The sequence below is a fragment of the Solanum stenotomum genome, chromosome 3 (genome assembly GCF_019186545.1).
Source record: "Solanum stenotomum isolate F172 chromosome 3, ASM1918654v1, whole genome shotgun sequence".
Lineage (NCBI taxonomy): Eukaryota > Viridiplantae > Streptophyta > Magnoliopsida > Solanales > Solanaceae > Solanum > Solanum stenotomum.
Genome location: NC_064284.1, coordinates 447,275 through 468,923, shown reverse-complemented (window position 1 = coordinate 468,923; position 21,649 = coordinate 447,275). Strand labels below are relative to the sequence as shown.

The 21,649-nt window shown below is 31.8% G+C and overlaps 1 protein-coding gene across 3 annotated transcripts; it reads right to left on the bottom strand.

Moving 5' to 3' along the window:
• Window positions 1–246: 246 nt before the first annotated feature.
• On the bottom strand, window positions 247–11,598 carry LOC125857396 (kinesin-like protein KIN-7D, mitochondrial). Of its 3 annotated transcripts, none has more exons than XM_049536973.1 (25): window positions 11,000–11,598; window positions 10,802–10,899; window positions 10,532–10,621; window positions 10,359–10,411; window positions 9,992–10,057; window positions 9,746–9,799; window positions 9,378–9,437; window positions 8,695–8,773; window positions 8,526–8,593; window positions 8,005–8,061; window positions 7,813–7,917; window positions 7,512–7,616; window positions 7,173–7,280; window positions 6,963–7,094; window positions 6,617–6,799; window positions 6,124–6,252; window positions 4,351–4,491; window positions 3,796–3,915; window positions 3,663–3,716; window positions 3,483–3,530; window positions 3,198–3,344; window positions 1,443–2,186; window positions 859–988; window positions 658–778; window positions 247–551 (listed from the first exon to the last, which is right to left on the bottom strand). In XM_049536973.1, exons 1-24 carry the CDS (start codon window positions 11,341–11,343, stop codon window positions 696–698), a joined length of 3,198 nt encoding a protein of 1,065 aa, XP_049392930.1. In that variant the 5' UTR covers window positions 11,344–11,598; the 3' UTR covers window positions 247–551; window positions 658–695. The 3 variants fall into 3 exon arrangements, with proteins under 3 accessions (XP_049392930.1, XP_049392931.1, XP_049392932.1); XM_049536974.1 differs by having other exon boundaries at window positions 3,663–3,713; window positions 11,000–11,597; XM_049536975.1 differs by lacking the exon at window positions 11,000–11,598 and having other exon boundaries at window positions 10,532–10,617.
• Window positions 11,599–21,649: the final 10,051 nt, after the last annotated feature.

Here is a 21,649-nt window from a genome sequence, read left to right as displayed (position 1 = left end):
AAGCATTAGGATAATCTACAAAAATAAATACTCCCAAGAACTTTTGGGAGATTTAATTTAGTAACATCAAACAAATTTGTTTTTAATTTTTTTACAAGAGATTTTCATTTTTACGCAGATATTATATTCAACTTGTAAATGGCTACAAGGAATCATATCCACACAACTTCCCATAACTAGTTTGATACTATGATAACCCAGAAAATAAAATAATTTTATATCCAGTAAAGTTGCATAATGTAGATTAAAAAGAGAGCCAAAAAGTATTAACCATTTGTCTAGAATATACAGACAAAACACTATATGGTAGTTTGTATTGTTCTATACATTGCAGCTGAAGGTTAAGAGATCAAAATAAATATGCCACAGCAACTCCATGAAACCTTCAGATTTTACTCATTTACATCCTTTCCTCTTTCTTTCCTGCAGTTCTTTTGGGGTGTCTTATTTTACAGTTTGTGAAGTAACAGGGGAAAATGATTTATCATTATAAGGTTGCAAAGTGAACTAATTAAAGAATGACAGTGAAAGGGTGAGTTGACAATGAAATCCTGCAGTGAAGGAAAGACGGAGGAAAGTAAGAAATTTCATTTAGTTCAAAATAAATTTCACAATGTGAACTGTAAGATGGAAGGAAGTACGAGGATGAGCAATTACCTTTCTCTTCACCATAATCATGGCCTGAAAAACAATGTTTAAGTAAACGCAAAAATCCTATCCACAATTTTTGTCCGACATATGGGACACTCGAAGCAGGCTAGGGAACATGACTTGCACACTACAAAATTCATGACATTAAAACAGCTTATATAGTGAGAGAGAAGAGATTACGAGCCTTGAATGAAAAAGGAGTCTTACAGCAAAAATGGCGGCATGGAAGAAGCATTGCAGTAGTGGGTGATTCAAAACACACTTTACATACATGTGAATTCGCATCACCATTCCCCGAGTGCCTATGTTCCTTTTCCTTCATCTCTTGCATTCGAGCCTGCAGGAATAGGAGTAGATCATAGAACTTTTGAATTTTTGAAGTAACCAAGACACATAACGAAACATTCAAGAAGTCAGTCATTTGACTAATTAAAATTTCTGTTTTTATTTGTGTTTTTCCTGATCAAACTAACTTCCAAGTGCCAGTTTCTATTTTCTCCACCACTACAAATAAAAATCTACAACTCAATGAAACATCAAGAGGGATGGAGTAGCATAAAAGGGCAGAGAGATCATCATACAGGACCAGTAAAAATAAGCGAACATTGCTGCTCCTACTTGTGATTCTATGAAACATTTCAGAATTAGTACCCTGTGATGCCAGGATATCGGTAACTAAACAAATAAAAGGAGAAAATTTAGTTAAGATGAACAACACTGATAGATTTGAACACATACAAGTGAGTAAATATCTGTGCAGACAAGTGAAAAGAAACTGATATTAAAATTACCTTCAAGCGGGCAACAAGTGGTTCTTCCTTGGGAGCCTCAGCAATGTCAGTTGTATGATTCACGGATAGGCTATCAGCGAGATTTGGCTCTTTTTGGTTGATATCATTGATTTTTACATCATTCAGCCTGTCTTCTACATTCTGCCTTTCAGCTGCCAGCTTTGAATCGTTCCTAGCACCCGTCTCTTTCTTCAGCTGAGCAACAAGCACCCACATATTTGCTAAATCGTTTTCCAAGGCTGCCTCCCTTTTCTTTCCCTCTTCAACCTTTTTCCTGTACTCATCTTCCACAACTTCCTTCGCAGACAAGACAGCCTCCAGAGCTGCCTCCCGCTGTTTTCTGGCCTGCAACTCCATCTTTAAATCTTCAGGATCTAGGTCCCATGTGTCGAAGTCATCATGAATCGCTCCTGGAATTTCACTTCCTCTGCCAGAGATCCGACCTCTACGCCCTGTTCGTAGGTTTTCACCATGCTTTCGGTTTCCAACATTACCTGTTAGTGCAATGGAACTTCGAGAATTCAACATCTCTCGAGCTGCCAACAACTCTTTCTCTAGTTTTCCATTCTGTAACGAGAGCTTTGTGACTTCACCAGCTAAGTTTTTAAGCTCAACAGCAGCAGCAGATGCTAATTCTTTAGCATACAAAGCTTCCTCAGACAATTTCTGGTTCTGTACATGTAACCCACTATTTTCCTCTACGATCTGGACATGTTCTAGCCTTAGTTTACCATTCTCAATATCCTGCTCAAATCGTAAAACAATATATAAGATCCGTGATACAAACTCATCTAGAGAAAATGCAATGTTAATAATGTGACTGTAAGGTGAAGACGGAAAAAATATGCACGACATCATATGAAAAAGTTAGTAAGATCCAATCTGATAATTGGGATGGATACAACTAACAGAATCAAAGAATTCAAACTAGAAGTACACAGAACAGAAAAACTGCAGATAGTTAATCACAACAAAAATTTGAAACAAACTTTGCACCAGAAAAGCATAAAGCATTTGATGAGGGAAGAAAGAAGAGAACAGGTACACCTGATAGATCCACTTATCAGATCATTTAAATTCCTCTGACGGACATGTCTTAGAATATCTTTTGTCTCAACGTATCATCATGTTTTAGATTCTAATCTTAAGGACATCCAAAGCATGAATAAACAAGGTTCGCCATAGTTACCTTGGCGGACTTACGTAAAGTGAGTTCTAATAAGATTCTTATGACCTTTAGGGGTTGTTTAGTTTTATACAGGTATTATATGTAGGATTTGTTTCTGCGGTGAATAATAATAAAGGAATTGTTATACAAATGAATAATAATGTTACACCAGAGAACAATAATACAAGGAATATCATGTGAGAATTGTTAGGGGTTCACTTGCATTCATTTAGGTGCAAGGAGGTTTGTACATGTAACATATCTAGACTCTGGAGGAAGCGCAGGTTCACATGATCTCTCCCCTGTGTAACTTATCTTTAATTAAAATATTGATATGGCTCCGAAGAGAGACCATCTATAGAGAAATTATACTAAGAAAAGAAAAGAAGTATGTTCATCACATCGAAGACCGATGCAACATATGCTGTCAGGAGTTTGGTTTAGGCTTCAGATACGCCCCACCTTCCTGAACACTGGGAATGGACACTATCTGTATCAAAAGTTTGTTACAAGGGTACCAGTCCACTCAAGTCCATAGGTAAAGATGCAGCCCAAGTCTATTGCTAGAAAAATGATATAAAAATCACCTGGGACTGAATTTTCTTTCTAAGTTCATCAACATATTCACCAGATACACGTTGTTCCAATGATGGGTACAACTTTTCAGCCTTGACTGCAAGCAGCTGCTGCTCAAGATGATATATCTTTTCCTGTAGTTCCTTGATCACTGAACACTGGAAACAACAAAAAGATAACATCCACATTATTCTTGGGAAAAAGTAACTACTAGCTTGCAATTGAATATAAGATGAACAAAATAGCAGTGACAAATATTTGATTTGCAGTGAAGATAAATAACACTGCTATCTGACCTTGTTTTGCAGCTCCTCCTGAAGAATCCTATTGTCCGCTGATTTTATCTGCATCAGAGGATCAACTAGTAAACAGCTCGGAACTCAGATTGTGACAACAATGAAAAATTTCTTAGATTTGTCTTCTTTGTGTTTTCTTAAAAGGAAAAAGGCATCAATAAACTCTTATCTGCTACAAACCTCAAGCTCAAAGCCCGTCTGACTATACTGTGTCATCAATTTCATCAGAGTCTGCTAAAAGACAGATATATGAGACACATATTTGAAAGGAAAAAGAAAAACAATGAGGCCGAAAAGGATAACACAAGGTCACCTGCTGCATTTCAACTAATGATGCTTTTGAAACTGACGCTTCACCATTTTCAACAATGCGCTGTTCAAGCATCCTCATTTGATTTCTCTTTTCTTGGATTTCACGCTCTAAATTTTCAATCTGTCATAGGGGTTAACATAAGAGTCTTGATCCCAAACACAAATGCACAATTACATAAACAACATAAACGAATAAGTAACTTCATTCATACTGCTGCATTGCATAAGGGAGAACAGAACATTGATAAAGAACACAACTCTACTTCCTGTGATTATGACATGAAAAGCCTGGGGACTTCAAATATTGGAGATGCTTTATCATTTTGGTAATGACACTAGAAGAGAATAAGTTCAAAACTTAACAGAAAGACACAGAACCTAGAATTTTGTGATATGAATCAAATGATAAATTTATATCCAACAGTAGAATAGTAGAAAGACTGCCTTTTGGAAGAAAATCTAAAAGAGACCCTAATTAGCTGCAGTAAGTTATAGCAGTCAAACAAATCATTGTCCCATCCAACTTAACCATCAAAGAATAACAACAGATATATACTTGATTTCTTGAACTCTCAGGATCATTTACAGATTGCTCCATCAACCGCTTCAATGTACTGCTGCTGAAGGCAATCTCTCCGCTAAGCATCTTAACTTGCTCAGCCAGGAGGTCCATTTCATCTGACATTGAGATACCTTCCTGTATTCATACAGAACAGGCAAAATCATCATGTTGCCCCACATAAAATTTGCTCAACGCATTAGACAAAGGACTAGAAAGATGTTCCAGCTATACTGACTTTAGATATAAGCAAATAAGCATTTCCCCTAACCCATAGAACCATTTAGTCGATTGAAAGTTAAAAGTGGATTACAACACTATTAGATCATAGTGAAGGAATCATTAGCAAAGGAAATAGTGAACGGATTGGGAGAGATGGGATTGTGGAATATCAACCAATAAATCAAAGCTAGTTGAGGTCAGCTATATAACTCATTTAATAAATTCTCATCTATAGGGGCCTAGGGGATTGTCAATTTGATTGGGTAAAATTGTATAATTGGTTTGGTATGTACTATGTAGATGACATGTGTTTGTAAATTTCTTTCAAAAATATGCTTATTATGTATACAATTATTATTATTAAAGTAAAAGAAATAACAAACAAATTTAGGTAAGAAAAAGGGTGACAGCTGATAATCAATCATGCTTAAGTTGGTGAGTGAGATGGCATAAGCTGCGGTAAATGCTAAGGCCAAGGTAGAAAGGACAAAATAATATTTCCATGTCGCATCCATGAGATTGTGATCCAAGCAGTCAAACGCCCAACATGAGTTAGGAGTCGTACCCCCACGCAAAGCTAAACCAAATTCCTGATAAACCGTCCTTGTCTCATTCTTTATCCAGAAACCAATTTCCATTAGGCGAACATGATTGGCATATAAGAAAACTATCATATAGCTACAGAACTACACAACTTCTCAATCCTGATACAAAATTGTGAGTAATCAAATTTCATAACTGGATAGATGTTTGTTTAATTTGAAACTTTAGCATGTAAATAACTAATGTCAAATTCTTGACAATGAAAATGACCTTGGCTGGCATTTATTGGTGAAATACATGGTTGAGGCACATATAAGCCCTGAAGCTAGGTGCATCAAAGGCTAAGCATTTCACCTTGTTAGGTGGTGCTTCAGTACATGCACCAAGATGCTAAGGCGTGCTCCTCAGAGCTAAAGCCATGCTTTCTGAAGTGGCGGCACTAAAGGCAAGTATAAATGGTAACTCAGTATTTTAATTGTAAAGGAAACTAAATGGATGATTATAGAAATGATTATAAAAATTATTCAAGAAATCTGGTAATAGAAAGTAAGAAAAAGTTGAATTAAACTTAAATTTGCATCATGTTTAATCTAACCAAATTTCAAAATGAGTTCTGAACTTGATTGACATAGTTTTGCTCATACATTTCTATTCATTTTCCCTTACAAGGCTGTTTGAGTATAGAGTTAATTTCAGTTGCTTTCCAATATCCTTTGATTTTTTTTCATTTGCACCGCTGAAATGTGTGCCTGATTTTGCTTTGTGCTTAAAGCTTCAGTAGACCTCAGCACTCTATGTCTAGAAGTTGCAAATTTTCAGTAAAATAAATTCATCTTAATGAATAAGGCCAACTGTAAATGTTGACTTGCAAATATTTCGAGTTTGTGAAAAGGATTAAGATCCGCATGCACTCAGTTGGCAAATTGAATTATGAACAACTAAATAAGCAGCTTCCACTTAAAAGTGAATAAATTGTGAAATAAAGAGAAAACAGAGACAACATACTATGGTACTTCCAGCCTGTGATATATCATCATTCCACTTGCTAGAGGATCTTTTGTGTTTTGAATCAGAACTATCTGGCGAAGGGTCTTTCTGATTCTCGCTATCTGTGAGCATAGAACTGTCCATTTTCTGAAGGGGAGGTCAAAAATAGAAGATCTCAATACACAAAAAAAGAGTTCTATCCTAGATCAGATAAAGGCAGAGAATGTGTGTCTCTGTCCAAATAATAACTGGAAGGAAAAGAAACAATGAGAGGAATAGTTTATAACAACGAGAGGAATAGTTTATATTCATTCCAATAATAACGAGTTTAGCCAGTTGAATGGAGAATATAGCAATGATTAGATAAACCATCTTTGACAGTGCATAACCAATTGCAGAATCTTAAAGCAATCATCTAGGTTAAAATCCAGAAACTATGCACAGAGGCTGAGCAAAGAAAGATTGAAATTGAACAAAACAACTCATGATAATATGACAAAGAGAAGCATACATCATCTTCAGAAGCAGAAAGACTCCTTTGTTGAGCAGCAACATCACCCAAATTACCAGGAGTTGAATTCTTTGAAGAAACAAGGATCAGTTTAGTTAGCCTCTGTATCCGACTAAGTAGAGCTGCCTTCTCTTCCTCTTCCTCTTCCAATCTTGATTGCATTTTCACTTGTCCCTCTTCCAACTGTAAAATGAACGAGAATAAGTAATTCAGTACAGAACCCATTCATATTAAAAGAAGAACACTCTAAAGAAGCTAATAGGGTACATATATTAAACATGCAATTAATTTGACGCTATCACATCTATCTTTAGTCTTTAACACATCATTTAACTTTAAATCATACCTGCTGTCTCAAGTTCAAAACCTCTTCATGATTGACACCCACAAGCATCCCCCTTCTTAGCTGGTCAAGTTCTTGTTTCAGACATGATATTTCCCTCTGATATTTCTTAATCAGAGACTTCTCATCAATTATCTGAAACAATTATATATCGAACTGTCAGCCTTCTCTATAGCAATTCTACAGAACAGCAGTGATGCTAAAAGGGCAAACCTGGTTGCGTGATGCATAAATTTCAACACGTTTAGCCCTACTTGCAAACTTTAACGTATTATGTGTTTCCTCCATATTGCTTGAAGCAGGAGTAACAGTACATATGAGCTGCAGATGACAAAAAAAAAGCGGAAAATTAGCCATCATAGCTATGAAACAATTAATGTCACAGCAAGCACCGTGAATATCAGATGGAAAAAGTGTGCCTCATTTTTTATTTAAGAGAAAAAGAATGGGGAGCTAAGAGGCTAAAGATGCACAATTGCATATCATTAAAGCTGAATAAATAAAAGATACGCAGAATAGATAGAACTCCTTGTGTGCACTTATCATACTTACAGAAACATGTCCATGTCCACTCAGCGATGATTGGAGTAGGCGAGTAAGTTTAGAATCTCGATAAGGAACATGACACGCCTTCCCCTCACTCAGTTTTCCAATGACCTAATATTTGAGAGCACAATCAATGCATTAGTTTTACAATCAGATTATTATAATCTTTAGCACAGCCTGAAAAGTAGTATGTCAATCACTATGCCAAGCAAGGACGAGAAACTGAATTATGACAACTATGCCATTATACAATTATTGTAGGTAACCATCATAGAAATGGTCAATGAGGGATGCTTAAAGTACATACAGTTCCTAGAGTCAGCAGACTTTTGTTTATGTATGATCCTTCCTTTCTCCGTAATCCCGTTGTTTCAGTTTTAGAGCTCTCAGACCCTGCTAAATCAATCAGGTTCTAAGGGGCAAAAAGAGAAAAAGAGTGAGATGCTATAATGTAAGCGTTGACATTTGAATACTGAACAAACAGTGCAAGTAGTCATACGAGCTGTGAGAAGATCACTCCATCATACTCATCACCATGGGCACTACTTTCAATCATCTGCAAAATGTGCAAGGAAGTGAACATAATAAGATAGGACTACAAAAACCAAGCAAAATGTGAAAGTTGAAAATTTTAAGCAGGGAGGGAGAACTATTAAGTAAACAAACTGAAGATTCTGACCGCAGACTCTGATATAATTAGAGCAATAGATAGTATATGATATATTAATAAATAGGATAGATATTCCAGAGAAATGGAATGTCCATTACAAACCAAAAAATCTATAATTCAATCCCCTAATGTGCTTTAGAACTTGCTTCCATAGACTTCTGATGAAATATATCCAATCACCAATCAGAGTTCCCAAGGATGATTATCAAGTTAGCACCCCAGTTTAAATTAACAGCCACTTAATAATCAGATTCCACAGGGATAATTCACATATTTCTCAACAGTAACTTAGTAGCATTCCAGGTTGAACAAAGCAATTATTTACCAATGGACCATCTTGAGCTACTTACCAAAGAAAATATTGTGTGACTACGGCTACTGAACAAATTGAAATTATTTGAACCAACATGACGGTGCTCTGCAATACAAAAGATAAAATCAATATAAATTGTCTGTAACATGCCCTTGGCCGTCACCAATGGTTTCGAGAGAAAGAACTGGAACATATAGAATAATTACCTTCCCCGGCAGCAATGAATGAAAGAGCATGGCCGGGTGACAAAACAACTTCCTCCTTTATACCCTCAACATAAGTACCCTGAATATTAATGTCATGTAGGAAATATCAAGAACTATACCTTAATACTAGAATCAACTATAAACAGCAGCATAAACATCTGTAACAAGGAAAAAATAGAAAGGAAAACCGAGGATCTGTTGCTTATGTGGTGAAAAAACCAATATGAACAAACATCCTAAACCTAATATCTAGGTAGAAAAGCTAGAGGAAACCTTAGGAACTATAACTTAGGTGATGAAAAGAACAATATGGAGGTAACATCCTAAAGGTAACATATGTTAGCTTCAGTTTGTTTCTTGATTCACTTTCAGGGTTACTCAAGATATTTATGAGGTGTACAACAATACAAGCTAAATTAATTCACAAGCTAGTGAGACCAGTTCAGAGACATCATTATTTTTGTGCAATTGTTTTTTATTATTTTCTTAAATGATTGTCTACAGGTAGAGCGATACATCCAGATCCCTCATATGAAACAATATTCTCATCTTCTGCTAAAATATATAGAAAGAAACATCAAAATGACCAGAACCATAACTTCAAGAAAAACTGGCTTTTTAGAAACAAATAGAAAAAGCATTGTCAAATGCCCCTAAAAAGAAAATCTTATTAGCACAAAAACCTGTGCATCTTCCCTGACACGCAAATTCTGGCCAGTAGGGTCCAGCAAGTCATTGATAACCTGACATCATAAATACGAAGAGTACAAAATTAAATTCTGGTAAAAATTGGTATGAGAAGTTAGAAATGTCTAGAAGTGACAAATTTGTAAAGACAGATACTAAATATACACTAAACACTATTTCACTTTGTATCGGAGAAGTTTATGATGCAGCTATGAAGCATATGAGCTCAAAATCTAAACACATGTAGCATTGCAACAAACTCATCTATGCAGGAACAACCACGCAAAGCATAATGGTTATTACTCTTTCTAATCAATGTCACTCATTGTATGTGAAAATATTTTTTGATGTACGCCATACTAACCTCATTGTAGATTTCAATATACGACACTCGAAGTAAGAATTCGCGTCCAGGAGTCTGAAAATTTTGAGAGTAGGTCACACTTTCCGTGGAATAATCATTAGTACTTGAAACAAGCATGGTTCCTCAATCCTCATGGAAGGATGATTGAGGAAATTGAATAATGTCATATTGCTCTAAGGTATCATGCTAGACAAAAAAATGCTGCACCGAATTTTCAAAATGAGGTAAACTTCCGAGCTTACTTACATCTTGAATGATGCTGAAAACATCTTTTATCGCCAAAGGAATTATGCCTGGAGTATTGTGATCTCCCTGTTGAAAGCAAGATCCCAAAAATTAACATTCAGACGACAATAACTTGTGCACTTGGGCGGAGTGGGGATGGGGAGGAGAAAAACAACTTCAATTAGAAAAGAGGAAAATGAAGCAAGAAACAATAATTCAACCATCGAGATTCAACAAAACATGCAACAAATATAAAGATTATGCAGTATTACAGGGCAGCAGCTTTGTCAATAGTTAACGACCAAAAGTTCCAAGACAGTTCATTGGCAATGTAACTGAGTCGGTGAACTTGGAAAAAAAGATATAACACAAAAGGAAATTAACTTACATGCATAGTGTGTGTCTTTCCACTACTTGTAACTCCATAAGCAAATACTGTCCCTGCATAATCAGTAGGTCTCATGTCAAAATACAAAAAAATAACAGATCAATGCAATTAAATCGGACAGCAAAGTGTGTCACACATAAATAATAACAATTCAGTCCCAAGAAAAAAAATACCATGTATGCCTTCCATTGCAGCCTTAACCACAGGTTGAGCAGCTACTTCATAAACATCCTGAGTATTTGTTTGAGGTCCAAACACTCTATCTACCCAGCATCAAAGCAAACATTACCAAAATAACTATATGAACTTCAAAGAAAATCTAATTCCTAATCAATTATTTTCCTAACCATCCATAAATTCAACATTATTTCCACATTCTAGGAGAATTTTCACAGCTAGCAGAATCAGAATCAAGATAAACCCAAAAGAGCCTAGAATTGTACCAAATGCATAAGCTGTAGCTGGATTATACTCGTTCCGCACAGTTTTACCACCATCTGCATACCACGCAATTTCATCGCCCTTATGATATTCTCGTTCACTGTCACCATAATCACACCAATTCAAATACTAACTACATTGTCCCCTAAACTTCAGCTGTCCATACATCTAAAATTAGTTAAACCAGATCCAGAACTCACCTCATTGGCCGAAACCTAACCGTCACAGAAATACTATCTCCGGATCTAGACTCATCAGCTGGTTCATCAATCAACTCCTCTTCCGATGGATAACTCACTGGCGTACGATTTTCATAACCTTGTGAGTAGACCGAATCGGAACGACTATGACTTGGAGTCATGGATCTGGAATTGTAGCTATTCCCGGAGCCATAAAACGACGTCGTTGATGAAGAATATGATCGTGGCAACATCCGACCGTTCATGTTTGAAGATGAAGATGAAGAAGATGAAGAGTAAGGAGTTGAAGGTTTACGGTAGTGAAATGGTGAACTACTTCTCCCTTTCGATGATGATGATGCCATTAACAATCAAGCTCAAGCTCAAGCTTAAGCTAAAGAAAATGTACATTTTGCAGTAAACATTAATATGGATGAAGATTGAATTGAATTGAAGAAGAATGAAGAATTCAAAAAAATAGTAGTGAGAGAGAAGCTTCAATGGTTTTGTTGACTCAACTTCACTGCGTGTCTGTGTGTAAATACTGAAACTTCATTTCTTCTTCTTTAAGACAAAGAAGAAGTAGAGAGAAGCAAGAGGAGGGTGGAGGAGTGAGAAATGAGGAACAAACAATGGTGAAGGTGAGTTTGAATTATTTTGATGATACAGTGCAATTTCAAATTTAAAATAATAGAAGGGTAAGTTTGTCTATTTACTGGTTGGGGATTTTAATTTTTCCATTAAAATTTGACTCTGCCTAATTTTTATAATTATATTTATTACAGTTTATTTACTTTCAATTGAATTTTTGAAATTTTTTTATTATTGAAGTTTAAGATAGATTTTAGATTTATTTTTTTCATATTTCCCTTTTCGTTTAACAAAGTTTGATATTTTCTAGGAGATGAATTACACTTGCACTTAGGACAATAATAGAAAGTATGATTTAAATTATGTTCTTAATTATTGTGCATTGCCTCATAAATTCGATATGAAATAATGGAAGTATCATTTAAAAGAAAAATGTCACATATCTTTATTGTGCATTGCCTCATAAATTTGATATGAAATAATGGGAGTATCATTTAAAAGAAAAATGTCACATATCTTTATATTTGACAATTATTTAATAGCATTATTTCAATTTTATCTTTATAATATTTTATTGTAAAGAAAAGTCAATTTAAAATAAGTATTAAAACAATTTTAAAGCATAATACATAAATGTGTGTTTAATTTGACTTTATTTTATATTTGTTCCTTTTTAATTTTGTGTGTGCACAAATAAATACTTAAATTTGTATAAAATTGAACAAATAGACACACATGTCCTACTGGCATCCTACTGATGTCAAATTAAATGACACATTTATGTATTATGCCTGATTTTAATAAGGATAATTTGGTAAATATAATATAGTTTTTTCTTATTTTTTAAATTTAATGTTTAATCAAATTGTGTCACATAAATTGAGACGTACGGAACAAAGTATCGTATTATTGCGAATATTGAATATAATAAAATACTAAAATCGTATAAATATCAAGTATAGTTTGATCCATTCCAACTGACAGAACATCAAAATGATCATTAAAATTAACAAAAATATCACATGTTTCACGTCTTTTGACTAGTAGAGAGTAAGAAATGATTTCGACAGAGATTTTCTTTTCCAATTTAATCTTTTGCCTCCCATTAAAGCAATAATTACGTAAAATAAAATAAAAACTCTATAGAAGAGAATGACTACAAAATTAAAAGGGGAAAAAAAGTCTATTATTAATGAAATAAATCCATCGAAGAAAAAAGGAAATTGAGTAAGAAGATCGCAATCGTTATTTTTATCAAGTTTGAAAATGTCAAAAATTATTTAAATAATTCAGTTAGAAATTTTGTTAGTAGAATGAAAAATTCTCAATTTTGTAAATGCAATATATGTGCTCAGGGCTCATTTGGTTCAAAATAAAATTATCTTCATAATAACTATGATTATAATCTTATCTTTTATATAGCCATAATCCTAAAATGTTGTTATAAATTTATTTTGATTTTAGCTAAAACCTTGTCCTGTGTGGATTTTTTATATGAAATCAAATTTAATCAGATTTCAATACAATCATACAGATATCAAACATCATGAAAAATCGAAAAAAATAAAAATAACTTTTCCTCTAGCCAAACAGCCTCTCAACGTCTTTGAATTAAGACAAATTTTAATTTGCTCTCAACTTAAAAAGACCATTGAGCTAAAAACTCTAATTCGGGTTGGATGCGTGAAAATATTTTCTTATACATCTACCTAAATATAATATTAATTTAGGCATAATGATTAATATATGTTTTTCAACTTATAAATATTATTTATTCATATTTTTGTTTTAAGCTTTAAACGTATACTTAAACTATCATAAAACTAAATTAATGAATACACCCATTTTACCTAGCAAATCACGTTCACAAATTCATATTTATTTATTTTTTAATTTTCCACCCGATGTCAAGAGTTCATATTGGAGTTTCTACTAAATTTGGATCATGCACCGCAGAATCCATTTGGAGATCACCCTTCCAATAGAATTTTCTTCATACCATAGAGTCGTACCCAAAATCTCTGATCAACGACATATTCGATGATCACACTCCCAATAAAAAAAATTTCATACTCAAAATTCAAACTCGACTCTGATCGAGGGCACAGAATTCATATGGTTTCGTAAATGTGCCGAATGAGGTGAAAAGGAATTCGTGCCTAAGCGGTGTGTAATTGCGGCCTAACTTGTTACGGTAACGTAAAGAGAAGTGGATTTGGCCGCGCTCTGCTTTTATTTGAAAACTCAAAATTAATCAATCAATGTAAAAGTGACCAGACAAATTGAAACAAGACTTGGTAGGGACTTCCACTGTCATTTGAATTTGGTTAACTTGTAAAAATTTCATTATTATTAGTATTGCTACCTTTTATTTTAATTATAATTCGTATATTCAAAATAAATTTTTATTTTACTACTCTTCATTACTCCCTCTGTCCAACAATACTTGTCAACTATTGATTTGACATACACTTAAAGAAACTACAAATAAAAGGGTAATTTTACTATATCACCCTATGAATATAATAAATCCAATATCTTGAAAAATGTAATAGGAAAATAACTATAATTAATGATAAAGATAAATTAGAAACTAAGTGTAAAATTATTCATTGTTTTCATAAAGTAAACAAGTATTGTTGGACATTTCAAAATAGTATAGTGGACAACTATTGTTGGACAAAGGTAACATTATTTACTCCCACTATTTTTATTTATTTATCATCGTTTTAAATTTTACGTCTTTTAAGAAACTAGGAAAATTTATCATTATACCCTTATTTAGTGTTCTTTTGAAATCATTTAATAAAACATAATTAATTTATTTTCATTAATTAAATTGACAAGAATTAATCAGTTAGTTTTTCTATGTTTGGTCAAATTCATACTTTCAAGGTTAATAACATTTAAGAGTAAAATAGGAAGAAATATATTATTTATGTATTGATTTTGTGAAATGAGAAGTATTACAGATCATTTATTATTAGTAAAGACGACATATAAATAGAAACGGTTGACATATTTAGAATTACAAAATTAAAATAATATTTTGATACATTCTACCTACATTTAGTGTAAGGTTATAAAATTTTAAAAAAAAACATATTAAATTTTTTGTGAAGTTTAAATTATACAACCAAATTAAAACAGAAGAATTAGTATTTCTTTCACAAATAAATAAATGTTAACATCATTAAGTGACAAAATAAAATAATTTTATTTAAAAAATATATATAAATCTCTAATAAATAATTTTTTTTGTCAAATCAACTAAGGCAAAAAGGAAGGAGTATAAAGAAAAGAAAAACTAGACTCGTCTTAATTGAATGTGTGTAGTCTGTGAAGTGAACATGGAAAACCACACTCCGCGCAACACCCGACAACATTTATTAAATTAATTAAATACTTAGTACTATACGACTTTATTTTGAATTTGGCCTTGGAGTTGGGAGGATGTGCTCATTCATCTCTATTTTTTATTCAAAAATGACGATAATAATAACATATTTAGTATAATTTCATTAAGAATTTGAGAAAAAAGAATGAGATGCTATTTTCGATAATTAAAAAATTTTATTTTTTTACTTGTATTATTTGAAAAATAAGCTTAATATCATGTTTTAATAACCTTTGGTGATTGAGTTTGTATACTCATCATTCTTCTCATATTTTACTTATAAAATTAATTATTAATTAACCAAAAAAAACCTAGAAATGAAGAGAAAGATAGTGTTCATGTGATTGAGGGTGTGACGGTGTGTCTTTATTTGTGCTATGGATAATAACCTAGTAGACAAAGACAAATACCAACACATGACCCCCATAGCAAGTATTTTTTGCTTTAGTGGTAATGGGCCTTTCTTCATTCATTCATTCTTTTTTGTTTGTTTGTTTGTTTTTTTTTTAAAAATAATTATTGATAAAGTTGATTCCGAAGTCTACAATAATATGATTGAATTATCTTTTTTTCCTTTGATCCATGTATATATTTTGGGTTTTGTTTTCATCCTCAAAAAGTATTTTTTATCAATATTTTCAAAATTAGAAATAACTTAAAAGCCATAAGTCACTAAAAATAAGTCAATTCAAACACTCACTTTAGGAAGTGAAGGTTCTGGAAACAGGCTACATCATGAGTCGTGTAGCTTATTTAGAGCAATAAGGAATTCATTCTAACAAATAAGATCTATCGAGTGAGGGATATAAAAGCTAAGCAAGCAATTAGTACATGAATTCCTTCCTCTAGAAGGAGTGAACCTGACCACTTCACACTGAAGTTCATACTTATATTGATCTATGAACCACCTTTCTCTTTGACTTGTCCTTCCTAGTCTCTCTTACGTCTTTCAAAGATCGTTTAGGTAGTTTCCTTAAGACTCTCACAAAAATAACGTGTCCTAATAATACTTATTCACTTGGCTGATCCTCTCATATCCATTATATTATATATTATGATATGCTTGACTATCAAGCCAAATTCACCTCTTAGAAAAAGTCTTCGATCACTTGAAGATGACATAAAAAAATTGATTTATATAAAATATGAAGTAAATGAATCATATCATTTGGACTTTGAATATTATTTCAAATCATAAAAATTGATTGAATCATGATATTAGGATAATGAGTTGTAATTTATTCTAATAATTCAATTAAAATGTATGATTCGATGAAATACTAATTTTTTAGAGTACATCGAATTGGTATAGTCGTTATCCTTCTAATATAATAACATAGATTTTCTGAGCAATTGCAGTAATCAAGTTCATAAATATTTTTAATACAATAAATATTATATATCACACATACCATCATACTCAACGAAATTATTTAATTTTAAAGGGGATTTTCTACAATTTCGTTAATTTAAAATATAAATTAGGTATGTATGTCCGTTAAAAGGCTCTATTCAAGTGTTGCCAGTCCTGTCCTTTAAAGAACATGAGTATTAACTATATTTAAATATTTAATCATCACTAGGTCAAACAGAATTAGTAAATACTTTGCATTAATAATCATTTAGTGATGATTTCTACGCTGATTTAATCATAATTATAAAGTGAACTCAAAATTATTAAGAAATCATGATGAAACAATTATTTAACTCTATAAACAATAATAAATTTATCATATAATTCTTTAGTAGGCACTACAAAAAAGAAGAAGTTGAAATTGTATGCTAACTTCATCGTCAACTTATTCATAGATAGTAATTTTTTGGATAATTGCCGCTAAATTATATAAGCGATTAATTTTTTTTGGTTTGGTTATGATTTTGTTCGAAAAAGTTCGAAGAAGTAATCAAATTGAATCGAAAAATTATATACATATATTTTATTATTATACGTACATAATATATTATTTTTATAAATAATTTTAAAGATCTTATATTTTTTTTCATACAAAAAAATTATAAGTTACTTATGAAAGCAAAAATGCCCATGGTGAGAATATTTATTTAAATAATTTCAACGTTCATATATATATAAGTGTTTATGACTATTTTTTGTAGGATTAAAAATGTCACTGTCTCTATCTTTTAGGCCAAAATAGTTAATTTGAAACTTTTCTGTAATGTCAATCATTCTAACTATCTTTCGTTTTTAGTACATTATTGTCACTTTTTCACGTTTTGAATGAATTATTTCTTTTATTTTTGTGTATGGTTATAATAATCGAATCGAAACCGATAAAAACCAAGCCAATAAATATTTATTATTTGATTTGATTTTGATATTTTTAAAACCAATTAAATTAATTTGTTTTTTGATTTTGACCAATAACCAACACAAATCGACCCATAAACATCCCTATGGACAACTCTTATTAGACAAAAGGGTATTTACATGTTGGCATTAATGGCAAAATCATACTAGCTCAGTTTTATTTTTAGTGTTGGGATTAATTAAGGCCTAATTAATCCATCGGTGGCCCCCTAAAGTTGGCACGATATTTCACTTAGACACCTTAACTAGGCGATATTCATTTTAGACAACTCATGTAGGGCCCTGCTATGTCATTTTGACACCTTTTTTAATATTAGCAAATATATATAATATGTGTATTATACCCGCGAATGACGTATAAAGTGACGAAATTTACATTTCCAAAAATAAACCTTCCCCATCCCTTTTGCAGAAATTACCCCCACCCCACATCTGCACACCATTGCTAGTTCAAAGAAATTTTTAGCTTAGTTTGCAGAAATTAATATTAAATTCTTCCAAGAAGAATTTTATGAATGGGTTTATTCTTAAATTATAAAAACATTTTCTGTCATTTTTGTTGGAACCTTTATCTATAATGGGTGAAATTTAACTTGGGCAAAATGGTGGCTTGAAAATGGGGGATAAGAAGAAAAAAATACTTAAAAATTAACTTAAATAGCCATTTCACGCGCTGATCAGTGAGTGTATCACACACATTATGCCATGTAAGCAAAAAGTGTTAAAATGATAGAGTGAGACACAATGAACATCGCCCAGTTAAGATGTCTAAGTGAAAATTATGCCAACTTTAGGAGGTCACCGATGGACTAGGGCATTAATTAATTTCACATTTTTAGTGTGGGGATAAATTAAATTCATGTGTGGAAAAGTGATACAAATGTCAAATCAAGAGTTATGTGTAGAAAAATTACAAAATACTGCCTATAGAAAAGTGACTCCTCCTTATAGGACAAAATAATGAAAAGTGACGTTACTATATAATTTCCAATTGGAAGTCCAAATTTAGTGGTTTCCTAATTGGACTTCGCTTTTTCACATAGTAATTAGTAACTACACGAAAACGAAAACAAAAATAAAAATAAAAATATAGCGGTAATTAATTAATGGTAATAATTTAATTATCGCTAAATATAGTATATTTTTAGAGATAATTATTTTTTTTGTAAATGCCCTAAGGTTTATAGGAAAATTGAATTCAATGACAATTAATTAACACCAATAAAAAATTTAACACTCTATGAAATTTTCTCTACAGCTAAAAGTTATTTTTACTGTAATGTTATCCTCTCAGATCAAACTTCCATCTTAAAAATTATTTATTAATAAAAAAATAATTGGACATTAAATGCTGTGAAGGGAAAAAAAGGAGGATGAGAGAATTGCTACTATATTTATGTACAAGACATATTTAGGGCCCGTTTGGCCATGCGATATGACATCATACTATGTAATTATGATATAGTATCATGATATGGAATCATGAGATAAAATTGAAATTTTATTTGAACATGTGATATATAATTTTCGTGTTGTATATTTTCTCATAAATATAAAAATCTCATAAGTTATAAAACTATTAAAATAACCCCAATTGTTTATTCAATTTTATCAAATAAACAAAAATTTATAAAACCGCATAATAAATTATTACAAAACTATTTGTTCTCCACTTAAGTAATTGTTTCATGTAACTTTAATTTAATAAAAAAAAATTGAACATAATTTGTAGTGTACTAGTCTTTAATATAATCCTCTCACATAGTACAGACAATTTCCTCACGTTGAATTTGCATTTCTCGATCATGTGACCGAAAAGACGAACCAACATTGTTACTTTGAGCCATTTGTTGGTCAATATCATCCGCAACTATATTTTCATGCTCATAGACCATAAATATTTCATCACTTTAACAATCGGTTGGTGTGAGTTAAAGTGACTATATGTTAGTGAGAATAATAAAGTTTATGTCGGTGAGAATAATAATTTTTTAAAAGTAATGATGTGATTATAAATTTTATTTACATATGAAATAAATGGTTAGTAAATATAAATGTGGGATTGTTTTAACAAAATATAAACTCGTGGATCAATTTTTGGATTAAAATATCTCAAATCATAATATGAAATTCTCATTTAATTCCATTCATGGTTTTTGGAGAATATGGAATCACATCTCATGATATGGAATCATGAGATGAAATCAGCGTAAAATCGCATGTCCAAACGCTGATTCCATCTCATGATACCATATCGTGATATGGTATCGCATGGCCAAATGCCTACTTAGTGTAACCATGGACACTTTTTATTTTATACGATGATTAAAAAATTATTAATATATTGATTATTTTTTACTATTTTTTTCCTTTGTTCATATCGTGTACATAAAAATAAGTTTTAAAAAATATACATAGTATAAAACTAGCTAGCATTGTTAATTATAGAGGTAAAATAATTTTTTTAATTAATTCTATTTTTGATTTAATAAGTATTAAAATAATATAAAATAACTATTTTTAGTCATCTAATATGAGAATGGAGAAAGTATGCCGCTAAGATTGTAGAATTACAATAAATTTTGCAACTAAATACATACAGTGTATTTCTAATCATTATTAGGGACTTCCTTTGATTAATTAAATCTTGCATGTGTCATTTATTCCCAATCCAAACAAGAATTTGAAGAAAATTGAGAAAAAAGAAATAAAGTGGAATCGGATTTTAAATATTGCATCTACGTTTAAAATATCCAAACTTCTAAATATCATTTGATCATTAAACAGAGAAAAAAAAGATGATGAACGACATTTATAATTTTTGTGATTTAGAGCTAATATATTTTTAAATTTTGTGATTTAAAGATATATTTTTACTATTTATGCAATAATAATGATAGATGTGAGTCACTTTTATAATAATAAATATATCAGCTCTACATCACAAAAATAAGAGATACATCATACCTTTTTCTCATAAATTATAATTGTACCTGGTTAGAATGTTAAATTTTGTCACTAACACGAATAGATGAACATTAAATTAAAGAAAACATGTGACCAACAAGGATTGTGGTAGGATAGTAAATGCTTATTCATCTTTAATCAAAGGTCTCAAATTTGAGTTTTCTGAGTAAAAAATCGCCTTTGTGACTTGTGAGGAAGCATTTTATCCCAATATATAACTTCCGTGAATCTAAATGGAAAATCAAGAAAAAAAAACAAAGCATGTGGTTAATTAAGTTGCATCAATTATTTAAGGCTTAAGTCATATGCGGCCCCTTAAAGTTGTCTACATTTTTCACTTAGACACCTGAATAAAGTCTTGTACCCATTGAGCACTTAAATCTTAACAAATTTATACCTATTTGACACAAAATAATAATAATAAAAAAGATAAACATGCGTGCATCTCAAACGCATATGCATACCAAATGGACCAATGAAATGATGACACATGTTGATTGGATTAAATTTTTTAAAAATTCTATTTAAATAATAATTCAAAAGGAACTTTAAGAAAACAAAAATATATATTAAATTAACCCACCCCCACCCCACCCTTCTTCTTCTCCATTGGAACTTATTTCCAATTCCACAGTGCCGCTACTTATTTCCATTTCCAATGTCGTCGGATCTTAATTCCTAAGCATTGAGACGTTGCACCTCAACTGCCACTAAACCATAGCCTCCACCCATTTCTTCTTCTCAATCGAATCTTAGCCCTTTCACCGGCGTCAATAATACACCATTGCTATCCATCTAAGCTAACCCCTCAATCACCTTTCATTCTAATGGCATTAAACTTTTCATTCATGGTCTTCATCTTCTTTCACTAGTCATCATTATCACAATTACATGAAAAATAATGAACTTTTGTCGGGAAAAATTAATCAATAACTTTGCTGGAATATAATTTTCATTAGAAACAACGGAGCTTTATCGGAATACTTAAGACCTTAATTAGATGATCTACATAAAAAAAATGGAAGAACAATTGGAGGGAGGAAGATGGGGAGAAGACGTTGTTTTTTAAAAATTAATTATTATTATTTATTAATTTAATTTAGGCGTATAAGTTGAAAAGAAAAAGAAAAAAAATATCATTTTTTATTGTTTCATGCGCTTAAGGAGGGTGTTGTACACACTTTTTGCCATATCAATGTTTTGTGTCTAATTAGAATCACTTTTGAATATATAAAGTGTTCAATAGGTACAAGGCTAAATTGAGGTGTCTAAGTAGGCATTTGGCCATGCGATACCATATCACGATATGGTGTTGTGAGATGAAATCAGCGTTTGGACATGCGATTTTACGCTGATTCCATCTTATGATTCCATATCATGAGAGATG